A 20972-nucleotide genomic window follows, 5' to 3' on the forward strand; every position below is an offset into this window, starting at 1 on the left:
GGAGTCTAGATCTGTTCAAGGCATGACAGCCCTGAGCACCGAAGCCTGGAGGTGCAGCCAGCGCAGCAGGAATGTTTAAAAGCAGAGGGACTGGGGCTGGGACATATCCTGGTTCCCGTGCTTCTTCACTTGAGCAAAGCAGGTCATTCTGGGTGACAGGGGACCATAAGGAACAGCTGTGGGACAGCGCAGTAACAGCAGCGTGCTAGCAACGTCACAGAGGCTTCCCAGCGAATTTAGAGTAACACAGGATCCACTCAGGGAGGGACGAGGGCGGGCGTGCCAGGAGGGGCGTGGGAGACCCCATGGGGAAGGACTTCGGGCCAGGCACGCTACGGCCACTCCATATGGGCCCACTGTTCCTAGGGGCCTTCAGGGGGTGCCGGGCCCTGTCAAGGTCCCAGGAAGAGCCAGCAGCTGCTAATGACCCCTACTGCGCAATCTCGCCCTCCTCCCAAAGACGAAGGGGAGTGTCTACTCCTTCTAGAGGAAGAGAGGATATCATCTGACAATTAATAGTGGCTAATAATAATAGCCAGTGCTAGCATTATTTTTATAATTCCAGATACTAATTTGTTCCATATCCCCTGCAACCTATAAAAGAGAGTAAACATACCCATTTTGCAAAAGGGGAAACTGAACCTCAAAGAGGTGGGCCACTTCATGAGACACCTCGGAGAGAGGCTCCTCTGATCCTGTGTCCCCTCCTGTCCCAGGCACCCTGGAGGCTGCCCACCTGTGCCGCCCAGTCCTCCTGGCCTCACAGCGGGGAGATCGAGTTCCGGAACTTTGGGCTGAGATACCATCCTGAGCTCCCGCTGGCTGTCCGGGGTGTGTCCCTCAAGATCCACGCTGGAGAGAAGGTGAGCAGCTCTCCCACATCCTCCTCCTCATGGAGGCCAGGCCCAGGGCGAGCACTGCCTCCTCCGCACCCCGTTTCAGCTCCCCTTATCTATGGGTCTTTCACCCCCAACTGAATTTATATTCTCGCCCAAACCTGCCACCATCTTGGTGGAATGCACCACCCGCCCACCTTGGTGTCCCAGCCAAGAGGCATCTCCCCGACTCCCTCCTTTCTTTATGTCTATGACATTAGTTGAACACCTACTATGAACACCTACTATGTGCTGTGGTAGGGGGCTGAATGCTCCACGTGCCTTATCCAGTTTGCCTGACCTCAGTTCCTGGCTTTGCCATGGCTGACCTTGAGCAAGTCACTTCGTGTCTTGATCTCAGTTTTTCCATCTGTAAAATGGAAATCATAGTATCAATCTAGAGCTGTTGTGACGTTTAACTGAGTTAATACCTGGACACTGTCTGGACAGGGCCTAGGACATCGCCAATAATGCAGAAAGGTTTAACAATGGTTTTATTGCCATTTGCAGTTTTACTGTGACGGCTCTATGCAGAAGGGCTAGGATTACCCCATTTTTCAGGCGCTTAGTCCCATGGACTCCTCACCCAGTTGTACTTCCTTCCTGCCTCCCCCCCGGACAGCTCTAGGCCCCTGAGTCCCCAGCCTCCCATTTCAGTCCCTCTAGTCTGTTTTCCTATGATCTTTATTTGGTTATGTCATTCCCCTGCTCGAGACCTGCTTTCTGCTCCCACCTTCCCTTAGAGAAAAGCCCAAACTCCTACTCATTTCGTCCCTCAAAATGCCACTCAAGAATCCCTCCACCATGAAGCCTTCCGTGGTTACTCTGTTAACCCCCGATCCCAGGCAGCTTCAGGCCCAGAGTCTGATTATAGAGGCGGTTTGTTCATTCCACTGTATTCAAATGAGGTGTACGCAGCTGTCCTCCCTCCCAGACCACACAAGGAGCTCTTTGGAGCAAGGACTTCCTATTTCCTCTATTCCTGGTGGCTAGAGCAGTGTCTGTCCCATGATGGGTGACATGTGTCATTCACTTCTTAAACCGTGCCAAACCTCCACCGAGCGTCAGATGTTGAGAATGCAGCAGTGACCACTGAGGAAGGATGGGGGGAGGCGGATGCAAGGCCGGGCAGCTGGACGGACGGATGAGCTCTGGCTGGCCGGGGAGGGAGAACGGAGGAAGGCCGGGGTCGATGTAGCTTGAGATGGCGACGGAAGGATGGGTGAGGGTGGGAAGAGGGAGAAACGGAAGGGCGGGGGCAGAGCGGGAAAGATGGGAGAGGGGAGGGGAGGGAATGATGCCCAGAAAGAAGGCTGGAGAGAATGGCATGGGCATACGGAAAGGCAATCAGATGCCAGGGCAGAGGGACAGATGGAAGGATGGGTGCTCCGAGGATGATGGGCAGACGGATGGATCTTGGATGCAGGGGAAGCACCTTGCAGAGATGCTCGGGGACCCTACAGCCCACGGTCTGCCTTCCTCCGGCCAGGCCTGGCCAGAACGAGCCTTGCCTCCCATCCCCCCACAGGTGGGCATTGTGGGCAGGACGGGCGCCGGGAAGTCCTCCCTGGCCGGGGGCCTCGTGCGGCTCCTGGAGGCGGCCGAGGGGGGGATCTGGATCGACGGGGTCCCCATTGCCCACGTGGGGCTGCACACGCTGCGGTCCAGGATCACCATCATCCCCCAGGTGAGGTCTGGGGGACCAGGGTGGGCGGAGGTGAGAGGCACGGCCGGGCCCTGCTCTGAGCCACTGCCCCTTCTGGCCAGGACTCCACCCTGTTCCCCGGCTCTCTGCGGACAAACCTGGACGTGCTGAGTGAGCACACAGATGAAGCCATCTGGGAGGCCTTGGAGACGGTGCAGCTCAGAGCCGTGGTGGCCAGCCTCCCAGGCCAGCTGCAGTATGAGTGTGCCGAGCAAGGTCACAACCTGAGGTAGGCTTGCCCCACACCCCTCGGGACCTGGGAGGAGCTGGGGGAGCAGCAGGTGTGGCCAAGGCTCCCCCCACCGCCTCAGCCCGGGATAACACGCCCTGGCAATCCACCTCCCTCATGGGACTACCCGCCCCGGTCAGTCCTCACGGCACGAATCCCTTCACTCAGCAGCAATCCCGGATGCCAACAGTCTCTGAGTAGCCAGTTTTTTTTCCCCTAATTCAGTTCCTACATGTATCTGGGGGAAAAAACCCAATCTTGACCCACTTACGGTTTTTCTTTATCCCATTCAGCATTTCTTTTGCCACAAAGGTAATGTGTTTAATATTGGGGCTAACCCCATGTGCACTGGGGTATTGAGTAAACATATGGAAGATGCTTTTTCTTTCTTTTTTTTTTTTTTGAGAGAGAGAGTGCGTGCGAGTGGGGATGGGAGAGGCAGAGGGAGAGGGAGAGGGAGAGAATCTCAAGCAGGCCCCACGCCCAGTGCAGAGCCCGACATGGGGCTCAATTTCGTGACCCTGAGATCATGACTTGAGCCCAAATCAAGAGGCCCTGGCCTATGCCTTTTTTCTTTTTTAAAGATTTTATTTATTTATTTGACAGAGATCACAAGTAGGCAGAGAGGCGGGGGTGGGGTGGGGGGAGCAGGCTCCCTGCTGAGCAGAGCGCCTGATGCAGGGCTCAGTCCCAGGACCTTGAGATCATGACCTGAGCCGAAGGCAAAGGCTTAACCCACTGAGCCACCCAGGCCCCCCTGGCCTATGCCTTTTTAAAGAAATTTTAATTGTGGTAAAATACACACACGATTTAGCGTCTTTACCGTGTTTTAATGTACCTTGGTCGTCTTGAGTACCAATCCCCTCCACTGTGCAACCCATTTCCAGAACTCTGTCATCTCACAAAGCTGAAGCCTTATACCCATTAAAGAAGCAATTCTCTGTTTTCCCCAGCCCACAGCACCCGACAGCTGCCATTCTGCTTCGTTTCTAGGAACCTGGCTACTCTGGGTACCTCAGTTAAGTGGCTGCCTTATTTCGCTCAGAACAGTGTTCTCCACATTGTAGCAGGTGTCAGAACTTCCCTCCTTTTTAAGGCTGAATGATGTTCCACTGTAGAGGCAGACCCCATTTTTCTTACCCATTCATTCACTGATGGATACTTGGGTTGGTTCCACCTTTGGGCTATAGTGAATAATGCTGTCATCAGGCATACAGGTGTGTGCTTTTTTCAAAACCAAGGTGCTCTGGGAGCGCCTGGGTGGCTCAGTCGGTTAAGCGTCAGACTCTTGATTTTGCCTCAGGTCATGATCTCGGGGTCGTGAAATCAAGCCGTGCCTAGGGTTCTGTGCTCAGCAGAGTATCTGCTGGAGATTCTTTCTCTCTCTCTGCACCCCCCTTACTCTCTTGCTCTCAAATAAATAAAATTTGGCGGGGGGGAATTTTGTTCTGGATTTTGAAATTTTGAAATTTTGTTCTGGATTTTGAAACCCATCTGCCCTCACTGGTGTTAGGGTAAGGGACTAAGGGTTGCAATAGTTTCCAGACACCGAGGAAGTGGTGTAGCTTGGTGCCCACTTGTTTAGACATGTCCCAGTTAGCAGCTCTGGGACCCTGGGCAAGTTAATCTTCTGGGCCTCACCTTCCTTATCTGTAAAATGGGAATATCTCTTTTCTGTAAGCAGTTAGAGTTCTTTGAGTCAAGTTGTTCAAACAGTGCCTAGATATAGGGAACATAATTCTTCCCTATAGTCAGTCCTCAGAGAGGCACTCTCCCATTTTGCGGGGGTGCCTGGGTGGCTCAGTCGTTGAGTATCTGCCTTCAGCTCAGGTCATGATCCCTGGGGCCTGGGGGTGGGCCCTTTGTTGGGCTCCTTGCTTGGTGGGAAGCCTGCTTCTCCCTCTCCCACTCCCCGGCTGTGTTTCCTCTCTCGCTGGCTCTCTGTCAATTAAATAAAGAAATATTTTTTAAAAAATTAAAAGAAATAAGAAACCCATTTTGCAGAATTGGCACAGGAGGCCTGAGGCTTGCCTGGGGTCCCCCAGAGACACTGCTGGAAGGCTCCACAATGAGAAGCAGCAGAGCACTGCGGGACACCCTTGGGTCTTGAGGGTCAGGGGTCTCACAGTCCGTGTGACCTCGAGCTGCAACTTCCCTGTTGGTAACTAGAGAAGGAGAAGCCCGCAGGTGCTGAGGGTCTTCTCTGTGGCAAGCACGCTGAGCACTTCTATGGGCCTTAAGTTGTCCTTAAACCCTCAGTAGTCATACAACTCATTAATACAGTAACCACCTTGGAGGTCATTGTGAGAAGTGACCCTGCACAGTCCTTGCTTATGGGTCCGGCACAGGGTGAAGACCCCAGGGTACAAATAGAAATAGTCATTTCACTGCTAGGGAACCTGAGGCACCGGGGTTTGAATGTCTCGACTCGGGTCACTGTGCTCAAAAATGCCAGGACAGGGATCCCTCCCATCTCTGTGGACTGGAGACCGACCACACGCATAGACGTGCATGGGCACACACCATACCCTCAACTCCTGCGGCTGTCGGGGGAACCCCATCTGTGGGCAGGCCCCGCTGATCCTGACGTGCAGGCACACCAGTGTCCGGCTTGACCCTCCCACTCTTTCCCAGCGTGGGCCAGAAGCAGCTCCTGTGTCTGGCACGGGCCCTTCTCCGGAAAACCCAGATCCTCATTCTGGATGAGGCCACGGCTGCTGTGGACCCGGGCACGGAGCTGCAGATGCAGGCGGCCCTCGGCAGCTGGTTCGCCCGGTGCACGGTGCTGCTTATCGCCCACCGCCTGCGCTCTGTGATGGACTGCGCCAGGTACGCTGCCCCGCCCCGGTCCCCGCCACCCCCGCAGCGGCAGAGGAAGGCAGCGGGGTTCAGAGCTGGAGGGGCGCTGGGATGGGTTAGCGAGTGTGCACGCTGCAGGAGGCGGAACTGATGCCAGGAGGGGAGGGGAGGGAGGAGGCCCAGGACTCGGGCCCCGCAGAAGCCTCCACCCTGCTTGTTGGCATCAGGAAACCGCAGGGAGGGCCAGACTCGACCCGGGCAGACACGCTGGGCTTTCGGCGTCAGAGTGACCAGGGCTGACTGGGCTGGTAAGAGTGGCTCGTTTCTCTCTACCCCTGCAGGGTGCTGGTCATGGACAAGGGGCAGCTGGTAGAGAGCGGCAGCCCGACCCAGCTGCTGGCCCAGCAGGGCCTGTTTTATAGGCTGGCGCAGGAATCGGGCCTGGTCTGAGCCCTCAACCCTCGCCTCATCGTACCTGCCCAGAGAGACTGCTGTGCCCTGGGGGTACACATGACCCAGGGGCCATCGGTGGCACCACAGGGTTGGGTCTAGACCCTTCTGCTCTCTCGGAGGAAAATGGCCGAGAAAGCAACCAGTCGTCACAGACCCAGGAGGACACAGCAATGCCCAGGTCGGTCTGATCAGGGCTCATCTGGCCCCGTCCACCCCGGAGCTGAAGTGGTCAGTGGCTCTCCACACTGGCTGCCCAGGGGCCGCACCTGAGAGACTCAAAAACCCACCCCTGCGGGGGCTCCCCGCCAGACGCTGAAAATCACCATCCCCGGGACTGGGGCTGGGCCAATGGAGTGTGTACTTTCTTACAAATTACCCCCTTTATTTTGAGATGGTTGTAGATGGACAAGCCATTATAAGAAGTAATCCAGAAAGTTCCCGGGTAGCTTTACTCTGTTTCCCCGAATAACATCATCTTGGAAAACAACAGTATGACATCATAACCAAAATATGGACATTGGTACCATTGATTGATTCTGGTCAGATTTTCCCACTTTTGCTTGTATTTGTGCACGCGTGTGCGTGTCTGCGCATGTCACACGTGTTTCTGCGCAGGCTCCGGCCTTGCCACCACCGGTTGGGCTGGTGAACGTGTCCAGTACCACCAGGACCGCTCTGGTCGCCATATCGTGACCACACCCACCTTCCTACCGGCTGCAACCACATAGTGATGCGCTCTCCATTCTGTTATGTATTTTTTTTTTTTTAAAGATTTTATTTATTTATTTGACAGAGAGAAATCACAAGTAGATGGAGAGGCAGGCAGAGAGAGAGAGAGAAGCAGGCTCCCTGCCGAGCAGAGAGCCCGACGCGGGACTCGATCCCAGGACCCTGAGATCATGACCCGAGCCGAAGGCAGTGGCCTAACCCACTGAGCCACCCAGGCGCCCCTGTTATGTATTTTTAAAGCTCCCCGCAGGATTCCAGAAAATTCCACACCTCTGGCTGCGGTTCCTCCCCCCTTGTAGATGAGCCCCAAGGAGCGTCTTGTTTGAGCCAACACACTGGCCACCGCCCCCAGCACCAAGAACAGCCCTGCCCCCAGCACCAGCACATTGTGTGCCAAAAATAAGACTGGCAGAGCCAGGGACTGTGGGGCCCCCCACGGAGAGAATTTGCTCAGGGTAGACCTTTCATGTGTGTGAAAGACCAAGTTCCAGCTTTTGGGGTGGGGGAGGGTGGCGGGGTCAGGGGAGGCCCGCAGCAGGGGGACCAACCAGAGTGTCTGCGGGAGACCGTTGGAAGCCCAAGGTCCATGGCAGAGATGGGCCAGGCTTGCTTCCGTCCAGGGCCAGGACCAGCACCACGCACCATGGGGCTCGGGCCTATTTCCCTCAGCAGTTGGGAACCTAATACAGCGTGGCTAAAACTGGCGGCAGGTGCGGGGCAAGAGGAACGGAGTCTAAGACAGCCAAGCCTGAGGTCACGCAGACACACAGTGGTGAAGGGCAGCATGAGAAATGGGTCTCCGCCTCAGATGAACTTTCTGGCAGCCCAGGGATTTTCCGTGACCTCACAACGTCGCTGCGGGGATCAAGTTCGTATGTGGAAATGCTCCAAGCTGAGCTGGGCCCAAAGCATGGGCTCAGTCAACTTCTACCATTTGTGTCAGTGCTGTTCTGTTGGAGGCCCTCCTCGGGTCCTCTGAGGGGCAGAGGCCGTACACACCAGGATGTTTTTTTTTTTTTTGTTTTTTGTTTTTTTTAAGATTTATTTATTTATTTATTTATTTGACAGACAGAGATTACAAGTAGACAGAGAGGCAGTCAGAGAGAGGAGGAAGCAGGCTCCCTGCTGAGCAGAGAGCCCGATGCGGGACTCGATCCCAGGACCCTGAGATCATGACCTGAGCCGAAGGCAGCGGCTTAACCCACTGAGCCACCCAGGCGCCCACCAGGATGTTTTTTTAACCGATCGCTATTGACGTGGGGCTGGTAATCCTGGGTCGTGCTGTGGAACATTCAGCAGCATCCCTGACCTCTCGTTACTCAATGCCAAAGCACTGTCCCCTCCAGGTGTGACAAAGAGAAGTCCAGATGCTGCCAAGTGTCCCCTGGGGGATCAGCCACAGCTGAGAGGCACCGGGCTCACCCAGCCCAGCGGTCATCCAGATACACGGACTGTGGCTCTTGTGGGCACGTCCGGAAGGGCCTGGGGATGCCTCCCTACCACCCTGTCCCAGCCAAGTCACAGGGACTTTCTGCTGGTCCAGCCAGGGTAGGGTTTTCAGCCCAGAGGAAATGAAATCTAGATCCAATGGCAGCTTCTCCGTCCCTCTGCCAAGGTGTGGCCATTGGCTCATTCGGTCGCCTGCCAAGTGGGGTCAGAGGGCTGCATCCCTTGCCTGCCCCCAGTCCGGCCTCCAGAGGGCCGGCCCCACCATGGCTAGGACCTACCAACTCTGTTTTGGCAATATGGAAAATGAGGCCCAGAGAGTTTGCAAGACCTGCCAAGGCCACCCAGCTGGTGAGCGCCAGGGTCAGGGGAGGTCTGTTCTGGGTCTATTTATAGCCCAAGGCATCATGTGGGGGTGCCTGCCCAGTGTGGAACGGCAGGAGGGAACACGATGCAGTACTTTGCTTGGAGTGGGGCCCCTGACATCCAGGCAGGGTGACCGCAGGCCAAAGTGGCAGCCGCTGTGTGTTTGGCCAACGCACTCAGGGTCATTTGAGGGCCACCAGGGCCTCTCTCAGGGACAGAGTGGCGTGTGTGCCATGGGAGCAGCACCGAGGAGGGTGCCAAGGAGCGCACAGCACAGCTCCCCAGACACCATGCTTGGGGGGGCAACACCTGCAGGGAGAGCCACCTTCAGACCTGGGCTCAGTGCCCGGCTCGGTCGGCCCTTTACCCTCCTGTGTCCCCTCACATCACAGCAAACGCTCACCAAGCCCTGCCCCGATGCCCGCCACAGGCTTTCAGGGAATCTCTAAAACGGGGGAAGGAAGGCACCGTGGTGATCAGCCGAAGAGGACACTTTCATGAGGCCCCTTTTACAGACAAGAAAATGCACACAGAGCGTAAGCAGGGATCCAGAGCCCACATCCTAACCCGCTGCAGCTCTGGAACATCAGCTCACTGACAGCTGAATTCCACTCGGGCATCTCCCCCCCCGGAAGGGAAGGAATGGGCTCTTTTCCCTCTTGAAACAAGGGATTTGTTCCCACGCGTTCACTGTGACTCCCAGCCCCTGGCATGGCGCATAGCATGTGGGAGTGTTCGACAAAGGACACCTGCAGGGACGAATGGATGGACAGACCGACCGGTGGATGGATAGGTGGACTAATGAATGAAAGGCATCACCATGTAGGACGGGGTCCTGAGGGCCAGGCAGGGCACTGGGTGCTTTACTGGGATCGGCTTCCTTCTTTGCACCTACCTGGCCAGGCGGACACGATGATCCTGGCTGTACCCATGAAGAAACTGCAGCTCCTGAAAGGCACGTTCTAGAGGCCCTGATGATGTCACATAGGGCCCAGGGCCCAGCACAGAGAGCTCAGTCTTGGATTGGAGAATCTGTCGCAGGCCTTGAGCGATGTGCTCGGGGAGGGCATTCATTAAGGAGTAAACCGATCAGAGCCTTGCTCTCTGTGAGATGCCACTGTGAAAGAAACGGGAGCGACCAGCCATGCTGATGTCTGGGGAAGAGGGAAGACCAGAGGGCGGGACCGAGCCCCGCATGCTGGAGGGGCCTTCGAGGTGGCTGGAGGGGAGCTCAGGGCAGAGGTCGCGGGAAGCCGGGTTGTGGAGGGTAGCTGGCTGCTGCCAGAGATGGGGACCACTGGAGGGTTGGGATGGAGGGGTTTTTAAAGGCGCACGATGTTGCTGGGTGGAGAACAAACTATACGGCAGGGAAGGAGAGAAGAAGGTGGCCAGGGCAGCAGGGAAATCGCTGAGGTGGATGTCACAGGGGCACGAGGGAGGGACCCACATGGCAGCCACCAGAGGGCTGAGAAGTGGTCAGATTCTGAGTGCTTTGCTAGAAGGTGCTGCAGGACCCACACGGGAAGCATCACTCCAGGTCCCCGCTCCCCCCTGGCCTGGGGTCCCCCTCCCACGGGAGCAAGGCTAAGCACCAAGCCTAGGGCCTGGCACCCAGGAGAGGCCCCCTTGCTCCTTGCACAGCACGGACGCACTCACCTGGACGAGCGGGGGAGCAGGCACTCCTGCCCCAGCCTCAGGGCTTTTGACGCCACCCTCTCTGAGACTAAGGCTGCATGTGTCCTCCTCTTCAGGAAAGAGCGAGAGCTTGAACCCAGGCCCATGAGCCTCCTGAGGACTAGTCACCCCACAGAGCACACCCACAGGAACTCACCAGGTTGCACACTTGGGATTCCTGGTTAGGACCTGACCCGAGACCCCACCTCTAAAACTGACCTGACCCCCCATGTGGCACGTCCAAATACTTCCCTTCTCAGGGGAATAAGCTGACCAGCACCTCTCTGCTGAGCACGTTCACGCTCCAGGCGACACAAAGCACTGTTGGAGGGCAGCCCAGCAGGGCCAGGATGCCCGCTCTGTGCCATTACTTGGGGCCTGGTTTCAGGGTGCAGCCCAGGCTTGCTCCCCAAACACAGCTGGTTCTTCAAACTGAAGACACTGAACACGCCAGCCTCACTTCCCTGCAAGCCACAACTCAGAAACCACGGAACGACCACGGGGAGAGGTACTGCTCTTCCTTACACACTCCTGCATCTCCCAGCTTCCTTTGTGCTGGGGCTGGGGCCAGGTGACTGACTCTGGCCCATGGGCTGAGTGGAACGGACTTGTGTCGCTTCCAGTTTGGGGCACGAAGAAGAGGGATGCGTCATCCTGTGCCTGCTTTCCCCTGCCCTGCAGTGCCGATCTCCGGAAGCTGGCCCTTGGGAGGTGATGCTCTAAGACCGTAATAGCCTAGGTCTCTCTGTCGCTGCAGGGAAGACAGGGACCGGCGAGAGGCATCTGATGCTCATCAAAGAATGCATGAGTGAGAAATTACCCTGATATTCCATTTCCCAAGAATTCAGCACTAATTTGTTCTCACAGCCTAGCTAACACAAAGGGATTTTCTCAGTTAATTTTGGCCACGTGGGACTTTTGCCTGGCTTGTGTCTTACATGACTAAGGTCGTGTGTGCCACCAACATGCCACTGCTCATCGCCATAACAATCCCGCAGGGCAGGTACGATCAGGCCTATGTAACACACGCAGCGAGGGCACCGATATCCAGTGACTTATGCAAGGTCACACAGTTAGCCAACTGCAAAGGCAGGGTTCAAGCCCAGGCTCTGTCCACCGGGCCAGGCTGACTCCCCACTAAGCCCCGCCTGCTTCTTCACCCCTCAGGTCCGTTCCCGAACAAGGGCTCCCACTGGAGACAATTGGTTTGCCAAAGAGAAAGAACAGAAGCAGGCAAGAGGGTTACCCCGTCCCGACTTCTGAAGGACATGGCAGAACACTCTGCTAACGCCCCAAAGAAAACAGAACAATTGTTCAGTAAGAAACAAAATATTTTTTTTTTACTGTAAATTATTGCAAATGTTCATGTTTCCAGTGTAAGTCATTAGAAAAAGATCCCCAAGAAAAACTTGGTTTATCTAATGTAGAAGAATGGTATAACTTACAAAAAAATAAATATATATGCCACCTTAAAGAAGGAAGGTGCTTCTCTGGGTGTGAAGTCAGCAATGTAATTCATAGCGAGTATGAATCTCGGAGCAGCAGTGACCTTCCTCTGCGTTTTGGGTCTCGCTCTGGTCTGAGAAACCACGAAGGACTCTGCTTTTCCGTTTTCCTCCCGGAACACGTGGACCACCCGTCACCTGCCGGCTGCTGTGGCTCCTCCCTGGGAACGCTGTTCCTCAACCAGCACCTCTTCCCAAGAAATTAAAGTCTTGAAACTGTTTTCCCCCTTGGAGCAGCATTTAAAGCCAAAAAACCAAAAAAAGCCAGAAAAAAAAAAAAAGAAAGAAAGAAAAGGAAACGCAATCACTGATAATCATGAATGGGTCCTTTTCTTGTCCCGGAAGAGACTCAGTCACGAAACGTCAAGCTCTCCACGCTGCCATTCTTCAAGCTACCCTGAGGCCAGCGGCGAGGAAAAAAAAAATTCTAACCACACGGAGGAGACTCAACGGGGCTCTTTTCAGCCCCGACCGGTCCTACCTGGCAGTACCTAGCGCTCTTGGCCTTGACCGTGTCATCACCATCGGCAGATCTTCTCTCTCGGGGACTAGAGCAGTAAAGCCTTCCTAGCCACTGGGAGAAGGGGGGTGAGGAGAGCGAGGAGGAGACCGGCGTGGATGAAGAGCCGAACGACCAGGCTGGGGAGCCAGTGCTGACATGAGCCCTGGGTCCGGACGGCCCAGAAGTGCTGCCAGGTCCCATCGGTGAGAAGTCTGTAGACATGGAGGCAGCCCCCTGGCCTGGGAGGCGAGTACCGGGGGAGCAGGGCTGAGACGTGGGGTCCCACGTCGGAGCGCCTGGAAGACCACGTGGTTGGTAAGAAGAGTGTGCTTGGCCCTCAACGGATGGCCCCTCACCTCCTACCTGCAGCCCTAAAGAGACCGAGCATGCCGGGGGGTGCCGGGGACAGCCGTCGGGGTTCCGGGGAGCTTCTCAAAGACAGAACCCGTTGACTTTGGCTGGAGAGTCCTGAGGCAGTTGGATGGATTTGGTCACTAGCGTATTTTATGAAACCACCTTCTCTGGCAGCTTGGCTGCCGAAACCTCCCCGCCGAGCACCAAGAGCAAGAGTGTGCGTTCCTGGGGGCCTGAGAACATCTGTGCATCTCGCAGGGCAACGGAGGCAGGGGTGGGAGAGTTCTGAGTGGGCTGCATTTCTGTGTCTCTCCTACTTCTTCACGCTGGCTGCTTTGTGTGTTTGGTTGGTTTGTTTGTGTGTGTTCTTCTTTTTGGTTTCGGTACACAGGAGGTCTGGGTTCCCAAGGATGGTGCCGCAGTACATCATCCCCGGACGCCGGCGTTGTTGGCCTTGCAGCTCTGACCAGATGCACCAGCTCCAGGGCTCACACCAGGCCAGCATCTTTGGCCATGCTGTAGAAAAGACCTCTCTGCTGTAGGAGGTCGGAGGGGTGGCCACACTCCCGGATCTCTCCCTTGTCCAGGACGATGACCCTGCAAGAGCAGCAGACACAGACATGAGGGGAAAGGAAGGGGTCAGCACCTTGTGCCCCCAAGAGCCACCCCAACAAATCCCTGCTCTGGGTCAGGCCCCTCACACCTTCTGTTAGGACTGCTGCAGTAGCCTTCCAACTGGCTGCCATCCTCGACCCCTCCTGGTCAAAGCCCTGGGATGCTTACCCAAGGACAGGCTCTCTCACTTTCTCTGCTTCGTTCCCAGCACCATTAGCTTTGGTGTGTTCAAGTGTCTATTGCCTGTCTCTGCACCCAGCCCCCGAATGACCTAGAAGATCCTTCAGGCAGGCTCCTTGTCTGATACTTCCTTGCTGAGTCCCCAGTGCCTAGAATAGGACTGAGAATGAGGCGGGCACTCTACGTGTGTGTTGACTGAATACATGATGGAGTGATGTCAGAAACACCCAAGGGAAAGAGAGGGCTGTCCCTCCACACAGGACAGTGCTGAACGAACGGGGACACCCGAGGACCAGAGCATCACCTCGTGTAGTCCATGATGGTGTTCAGCCGGTGTGCGATAGTCAGCACCGTGCAGTCTTCAAACTGCGTCCGGATGGTCGACTGAATGAGGTTGTCTGTTTCAAGGTCCACGGCCGCCGTGGCCTCGTCCAACACCAGGATCTTGGTCTTCCTCAGCAGAGCCCGGGCCAGGCACACAAGCTGGCGCTGCCCGACGCTTGACCGGGAGAAAAAGACCAGGAGACAGAGGGTCAAAACCACCCCTGACCCTGAGCCCAGGCAGGAGCTGGGAGTAGAGAGGGGGGACACTAGGTGCTGCCGAGGCCAGAGGAGCCCGGCTACTCCCCCATCCCCACGCCTGTGCCCTCAGCAGACGTCAGTGACTGCTTGGGACATTCTCGCCGTGGAGCTAGAGTGGGGCTCTCGGCGTCATGTTCAGAACAGGGCTCAGAGGGGAGCAGCTCGGCATGGGCGGTGTGAAGGGTAACCAAACGGCCCCGTATCTGTGCTTTCTGTAGGGCCCTCCCCACTGACTCCGGACTCAACCACCTGTCTTGCTTTGGCCGACGGGATGCCGGCAAACGAGGCCAGCGGAGGCTCGCAGAGGGACTGCCCTCTGGGGTCCGCTCACTCCTGTGCCTCCGCTATCGCCGTGACCACACACCTGGGTGGGTCGGCTGGAGGATGAGGGACGTGTGGAGCCGACCCGATCTGCCCCGGCGGACCCCCAGCCCCGTGAGTGAGCCGAGAACCACAGGGCCGCCTGGCAGTGACCCCCGCCAAGGGTCTGAAGCGTTGAACACATCTGAGGTTCGGTGGGTGGTTGTCACAGGGACAGATGAGGCATGGGGGACGCGGGAGCACGACTTGGGCTCCCTGCGCCACCAGGCAGTGATACTTCAGTTGCTGGGTCATGGGGGGCATCCTGGGGATCCTGGGAGAGGGCCCAGGGCAGTGGATGGAGCCTCGGAGAGCTCAGAAATTTACTGAGCAAGAGAGAAGCTTTTCAATAGGTGAACAACTAATAGTCACACTCCATCGACTAAACCCGGCGTGAAAGGAACCACACTGGCCATCCTGGTGTTATACCTCATGCTACCATGAGCCTGGACTGAAGCCCACTTTACAGATGCTGAAACTGAAGCGGCAGGAGGGGAAGAGAAAATGGCTCATCCATGCCTCAAACCTAGGCCTGACACAGATGCAAAAGGACAGAATCTTCCAACACCTCGATGGAGGCAGAGCTGAGGAGACCCAGTCGGGGCCTCGCACCCCGGCTTCTTACCTCAGGTTCTCCCCGCCTTCCGCACACTCGTAGTTCAGCTTGTCGGGAAGGGCGGACACAAAGTCCTTGAGGTGAGCCAGCTCCAGGGACGTCCACACTTCCTCATCCGAGTACTGGGTGAACGGGTCCAGGTTCATGCGGAGGGAACCCGAGAACAAAACAGGGTCCTGTCCGGGGAGAAGACAGCAGACGGCAGGTGAGGCTCACGTCACGATGCCTGCACCCGGCGCCAACAGGCGCGACGTGAACAGCTCTGGCCAGAATCGCTCCAGATGGGGTTCCAGGGTTCCTCGGACTCGCTATTTCCAGAGATGTTAGTAATGCGGGGGGAAGGTTTGGAAAATCCTGGGTTAAGTGAAATAAAATAAATATCTTTTGGCAAAACTTCCCGGAGTCTCCAATACATGGAACCTTCTGACAGGGAGAAGCAGCAGTAGATAATTCCTAATCATAAAGTACTGTGGATTCCTCCCCACTCCCCGCCTCCAAAGGAGGATCTCAGAAGAAATTTTAGGAAGAACACCACGACAAGGCAACACGTGAGAGATTCACACCTACAGAAATCAGTGTGGAAAATTCCTATTTCTCTCCTGGCTCTTAAGAGCCTTATTCTTGTCCTGAGTGGAGCCAGCAGGAGTGAAGGAATGATGCCTGGTTAATTCCCGCCGTGATTTATACGCTAAGGGGAGATTCAGTGGTGAAGAAACAGTATTGGTCCAATGAGAACAGTGAAAATAATAAAATAGGAATATATTTACGTTTGTCCCCAGTACATAGGTACATCACTCTCCCCGCCCCCACTCACTCCCTCGCTGCGCCCAGACCCCACCTGCGGGATGATGGTGATCTTGAAGCGCAGATCGTGCAGCCCGATCTTGGCGATGTTGATGCCGTCGATAATGATCTCCCCCTCAGCGGACTCGTTGATCCGAAACAAGCCCAGGGTCAGGGATGACTTCCCGGCTCCTGTCCGCCCCACGATGCCGACCTGTGGGACAGGAAGGGCCCAGGGTGAGGTGGGGATGCTGGTGTCTGGGGGTTACGCCTCGCCTGCTCCCCGCACAGGGCCCACATTTCAGATGTCTGCCCTAAAGCAGTTCGGTCCTCTGGTCAGCCCTGATGTCCACCACACACAGCTCTCCCGGTCAGCAGCTTCCCAGGGCCCCCTTCAGGGCCAAGACGGGCTTCCTCCTCTACGCCACCTCATTTTGTAAATTAAAATATTTGGCTCTCTTGATACGTTAGTACAGACCTCCCAAAGAGACAGGGCTCTGGCAGAAGGGATTTTTAAGAAAGCCCTTTTATTTTCAACTCTAGGTAATGTTAATAATCAGGTATTTTCCCCCATACTGTTTTTCAATCCTTTGATGATGAGTGCCCCATCCTGAGCTGTCCAGCATCTCAAAGACTCAGGCCGACCCCCCTGCACACCTCCTCCCTCCATCCCGGCTGCAGGAGCCAGAAGAGGTGATGGACAGGACCCAGTTTCCACTCATCCTCTCCTCAGGAAATGGGGCTCCCTGCTCCATGGCCAACGACTAACATTCCTGCCATCCAGTTGCACCTCCTCCCCCCTCGTCAGGGCTCTTGAAAAGCAGGCTCCCTCCAGCCTCTAACAGGAATGTCACACAGCGGAGTCTCGTGATGGAACGTAAGCCACAGAGCCTCCACGAGAACACCACCCGCTCTGTTCGTCCCCTTGGTGTAAGTTAGATTTCTCATGGGAACGAAACATTCTGAGCCTCAGGGTAGACACGGTTTAGCAAACATGTATGTTCAGAGGCGCCTGCATGGCTCAGAGGGTTAAGCCTCTGCCTTCAGCTTGGGTCATGATCTCAGGGTCCTGGGATCAAGCCCTGCTTCGGGCTCAGCAGGGAGCCTGCTTTCCCCTCTCTCTGCTTGCGTCTGTCTACTTGTGAGCTCTGTCAAATAAAATAAATAAAATCTTTTTAAAAAGGACACATATGTTCAGAGATTAAAGAAACTCTGTCCTCTGGCAGACAGCCAGGAAGACCCTTCATCTGATTCCTAAGGAGGGTCTAAAGGTCTCAGAGCCAGGACGTCTTCTACAAACAACTTGGGACTAGGGATATATTCCAGAATTCTGACAACTTCACATGTTCACTAAGCCGTCCCTAGTAGTGACGATGGCATCTTTCGATTCTAGAGGTGGCAAACTCAAATGCCCATGGGGGCCAAGTAGGCACGTAAGTGAGATGGGGAGGGGCTGGGTGAGCTGGGAGGTTCTCGTCTTGTCTAGAAAGAACCAGGCAGGGAGTATAAGCCCCATGTTGCTGGATGCTTGATCTTTCAAGAAAAGCAGGAAATGAGGGGTGCCTGGGTGGCTCAGTCAGTTAGGCACCCAATTCTTGCTTTCGACTCAGGTCATAGTCTCAGGGTCACGTGACTGAGCCCTGCAACCCCCTTAATACTCTCCCTCTGCCCTTCCTCCCACCAGCAGCGGACATGCTCACTCACTCACTCACTCACTCACTCAAAAAAAAAAGGAAAAACAACCCGCAGGAAATGGATCTTTATCTAAGACATACCAGATTCTTCAGTATTTGCAATGTATTCAGATTTTTCAAAACTTACCTGCGGGCCTCATCTAGCTCTCTGCTGACAGTATGTAATGCGGCTGGGACACTCTAGCAGCTTCTGCTTCCACAAAGCCCCTGCTAGAAAAGGCCACTCGAGCCCCACGGAGTTGGACTTTGAGAAACCGGGGAAACGATGTGCCTGGCTGCAAGCGACGCCCTGCTGTGAAGGGTCGGGGGACGAGGCGCACCCACCTTTTCCCCTCCATCGATGGTGACATTGATGTTCTTGAGAACCAAGTCCAGGTTTTCTCGGTAGCGCAGGCCATAGTCTCGGAATTCCACTCGGCCCACCTGAGGCCAGGTGCTGGGTGGAGTCATCTCCGGGACTCGCCAGGGAGCCTGGGGGGGTGGTAAGGAGTGGGGTGTTGGGGAAGGAACCTTAGGTCTGCCTCAGGAGCCTCAGGACTACAAGAGAGCCGGCGATACATCCCCCTCTGACCTCCTCTCCCTCCCCGGGCTCACTCTGCTCCCCACGCACCTGTGTGCCCCGCTTCTGGGCCTCTGCACCCTCCTCGATCTCCCCTCTGGGCTTGCTCCCTCAGTGCTGATCTCGGGCCATGCAGAGCTCGCCCTGACTCTGTGCCCTCGATCCCCAACCCTGCTCAGATCTCCCTCAGACCACGTGGCACCTCCTACCACTTGAGGTGTGCTTGCTTTGATTTGCTTATTCTGTTGTCCATGCCCTCTGGAACATCCACCACATGCGGACGGGTTGGTTCACAGTTCACTGTCACACTCCAGCCCCCTCAACCTGCCACAGCACACAGCAGGGGCTCCATGAATATTTGTGAACTGAATCAATGAAGGATTGGTCCTCTCTGACAGGCACAAGGGTAGAGGTTTTACTCTGGGTGCCTCCTATATTTGGAAGACAAAGCAATGTCTAATGCTTTTAAAGATTACTATCACATGACCTCATTTAATCCACGACAGTCCCATGAGTGGGGTCCTTGCACATGAGGAAATGGACACAGAGAGGGTAGGTAACTTGCCCAGGGTCACACAGCCCTTATTTCTGAAGAGTTTCTTAGCTAAATTCAACACTTCCTAAGCGCTACAACTGGATATGCTCGGGGCCAGGATCAGGGGTAGCTTCGGGGAAAATGAAGAACAGAGAGGATGAAAGAGAGCTTTCATCCTTTCTCCCCCATAAACTTGCTGTATTAAATTTTTTTTATAAGTATATTTCCCTTTTATAGATTTAGGTATATAAAAGAAGAGGATAAGCTGTAAGAACATGGAGGGCGCTGGAAGGAAGTGGATGGAACTTTCTAAAGGGAAAACACAGTCTATAAAACAAATAAATATTTTTAGTAGTGGTAAGACCCTGGATGAGCTCTACTTTCTTTTATATTTTTCAAATATGTTATCCTAAAAACATAAAAATAATCGAAAGAAATAAAAACATGGTACCTTTTAAAAAATAAATTTCATTTCATACTTTACATGATTCACTGCATGGCATGTGAATTATATCTTATTTATTTATTTTTTTTATATCTTAAAAATGTAAAAAAATAAAATCAGTAGAGTGGGAAAACTCCTGGTGTAATACATACTTATTTCCTCAGGGGGCGCTCATACCATCCTGAATGATGCTCTCTGATGAAGGGGGACTGGGCGCACCTGTCTGAAAGTGTTAAGGACAGGACAGCGCTCACCTCTGTGAGATCTGTCTTGAGATCCCTCAAGACAGTTTACCCAGGGCCATGGTCTCATTCCCAAGGGGCACGTTCTTGGGAGGCAGTGTGCCAACGGCACAGAAGCAAATTCTGGGTCAGCCATTTACCAGTCATTTAATCTCAGGCAAGTAACTTAACCTTGTGCCTCAGTTTCCTCATCTGTAAAATGGGGTCACAACAGAACGGGAGTTACAAGGCTACAGAAAGGTTGTATGAATTATTCCATGTCAGATGTGTGCTTCAGGGCCTGAGGCCCCTCTGAGGGCACAATACAGGCTGCTGTCATTACAGGTGGTGGCAGGGGCAGAGGTGTCTCTCTAGGCATGACTGTCACTATCATTAAGATCACTACCATCGCAGGCAGAAAAAGGCAGTTACTGAGGACAATGCGGCACAGAAGTCCGGACACTGGGGTTCTACTCCCAGCCGTTCTGACCACATGTGATCTCGGGTCAGCCACTTTTCATTCCTAGGCCACGCTTTGCTCCATCTATAAAATGCAGACCTTGGTTGAGTAAGTGTAGGGTTCCCCAAACTTAGGTCAATTCCTTCCCACCGTCATCATTCTTACAATATGCATGCACTGGGCCTCTGGTGAGTGAATTTCCACGCTCTGAATCACCTCTCCGGTACTCAATTCTTAAACTTCAAAGAGGAAACAAATGTCTCATTTTCCCCAACAGCAGTCCCCCTCTCCCCACAGATACATGACAAGTAAGAGAAGACGATTCTTGTTGAACAGAGGCTGCCTGTCGAAGGCACGCCGGCTATGGCTCTACGGATGGTCTGGGTTAAGTCACACCGAAGAGGTCAGGGGAGGCCAGGCCGGCTGCTGCCTTTACCTCCTTCTCCGTCTCTGAATACTCCTTCAGCCTCTCCACCGCCACGATGTTGGTCTCCATCTCAGAAGACATGCGGACCAGCCAGTTCAAGTACGTGGTGATCTGTGGGTGAGCTTCTACAGTGAGTGCAAGTGGCATTATCTTTGGGAAGTAATTACGAATTACAAAATGCCCTAGGTAACCTAGGTCCAGAAAACATGAACCTCACATACTGCTATCACCCGGACGGGCTACACTGTGCCTTGTAAGGAAACACGTTTCAAGTCATCAGAAACGTCATCAGAAAATATTTCGAACCAGATGGTAAAAGGAAAATACCACGTATCCAAATTTGGGTGCCCAAATGAAAGCCGGGATGGGAGGGCAAGTCACAGCCAGAACAGCATTCTTCCTGTAGCTGGGGACACCCTGGCAGGCCATCACGGGCTTTCTTTGACTCAGGGGAATCCTGGCCACGTGCCTCCCTTCCACCCCAGCACTACTGGGTCACTGGGCTTCTCAAACGCCGCTCGGCCTCCAGCGGCTCCCCCAGCTCCTGCCCGGGTTCAAAGCAAAGGCCCAAGAATCCGACAACGGACTCCCCCAAGAAGAAAATCCGAAAATCTGGCTGAGAGCACCCCCCTTACCTGCAATGAATACGACACAGACAGGCCCACCAAGCCGGCGCTGAGACTGTGCCTGTGCCTGGAGATCACGGCGAACAGGGCAGCAAACAGGACGATACAGTTGCCTACACACTCCAGGCGCACGGCCAGCCACCTGCCCGCAGACACACAGGCGGACAGAGACACACAGAGACCTGGAGTCAGCTTTCCAGAGTTTCCGGTTTCTGGTTCATGTGGGCGGGGT

General features: G+C 54.8%; 2 protein-coding genes across 5 annotated transcripts in view; one reads left to right on the plus strand and one right to left on the minus strand.

The window, feature by feature from the left end:
• Positions 1-6500, plus strand: part of ABCC6 (ATP binding cassette subfamily C member 6) — a 45426-nt gene extending 38926 nt beyond the window's left edge. For 3 of the 4 annotated variants that reach the window (XM_059154726.1, XM_059154729.1, XM_059154730.1), the window contains 5 exons: positions 717-863; positions 2404-2562; positions 2643-2809; positions 5444-5638; positions 5950-6500. In XM_059154726.1, coding sequence (XP_059010709.1) covers positions 717-863; positions 2404-2562; positions 2643-2809; positions 5444-5638; positions 5950-6058 — 777 coding nt within the window. In that variant the 3' untranslated portion in view covers positions 6059-6500. The remainder of the gene's footprint in view (positions 1-716; positions 864-2403; positions 2563-2642; positions 2810-5443; positions 5639-5949) is intronic. The other variant, XM_059154728.1, reaches the window with a different exon arrangement.
• A 5086-nt stretch (positions 6501-11586) lies between these two features.
• ABCC1 (ATP binding cassette subfamily C member 1) overlaps positions 11587-20972 on the minus strand; it is a 129236-nt gene continuing 119850 nt past the window's right edge. The window contains exons 25-31 of the mRNA XM_059153924.1: positions 20750-20882; positions 20124-20225; positions 17792-17938; positions 15829-15987; positions 15000-15166; positions 13737-13931; positions 11587-13234 (exon numbers count right to left, since the gene is read on the minus strand). Coding sequence (XP_059009907.1) covers positions 13126-13234; positions 13737-13931; positions 15000-15166; positions 15829-15987; positions 17792-17938; positions 20124-20225; positions 20750-20882 — 1012 coding nt within the window. The 3' untranslated portion in view covers positions 11587-13125. The remainder of the gene's footprint in view (positions 13235-13736; positions 13932-14999; positions 15167-15828; positions 15988-17791; positions 17939-20123; positions 20226-20749; positions 20883-20972) is intronic.

Source organism: Mustela lutreola, chromosome 17 (assembly GCF_030435805.1).
Source record: "Mustela lutreola isolate mMusLut2 chromosome 17, mMusLut2.pri, whole genome shotgun sequence".
Taxonomy (NCBI): domain Eukaryota; kingdom Metazoa; phylum Chordata; class Mammalia; order Carnivora; family Mustelidae; genus Mustela; species Mustela lutreola.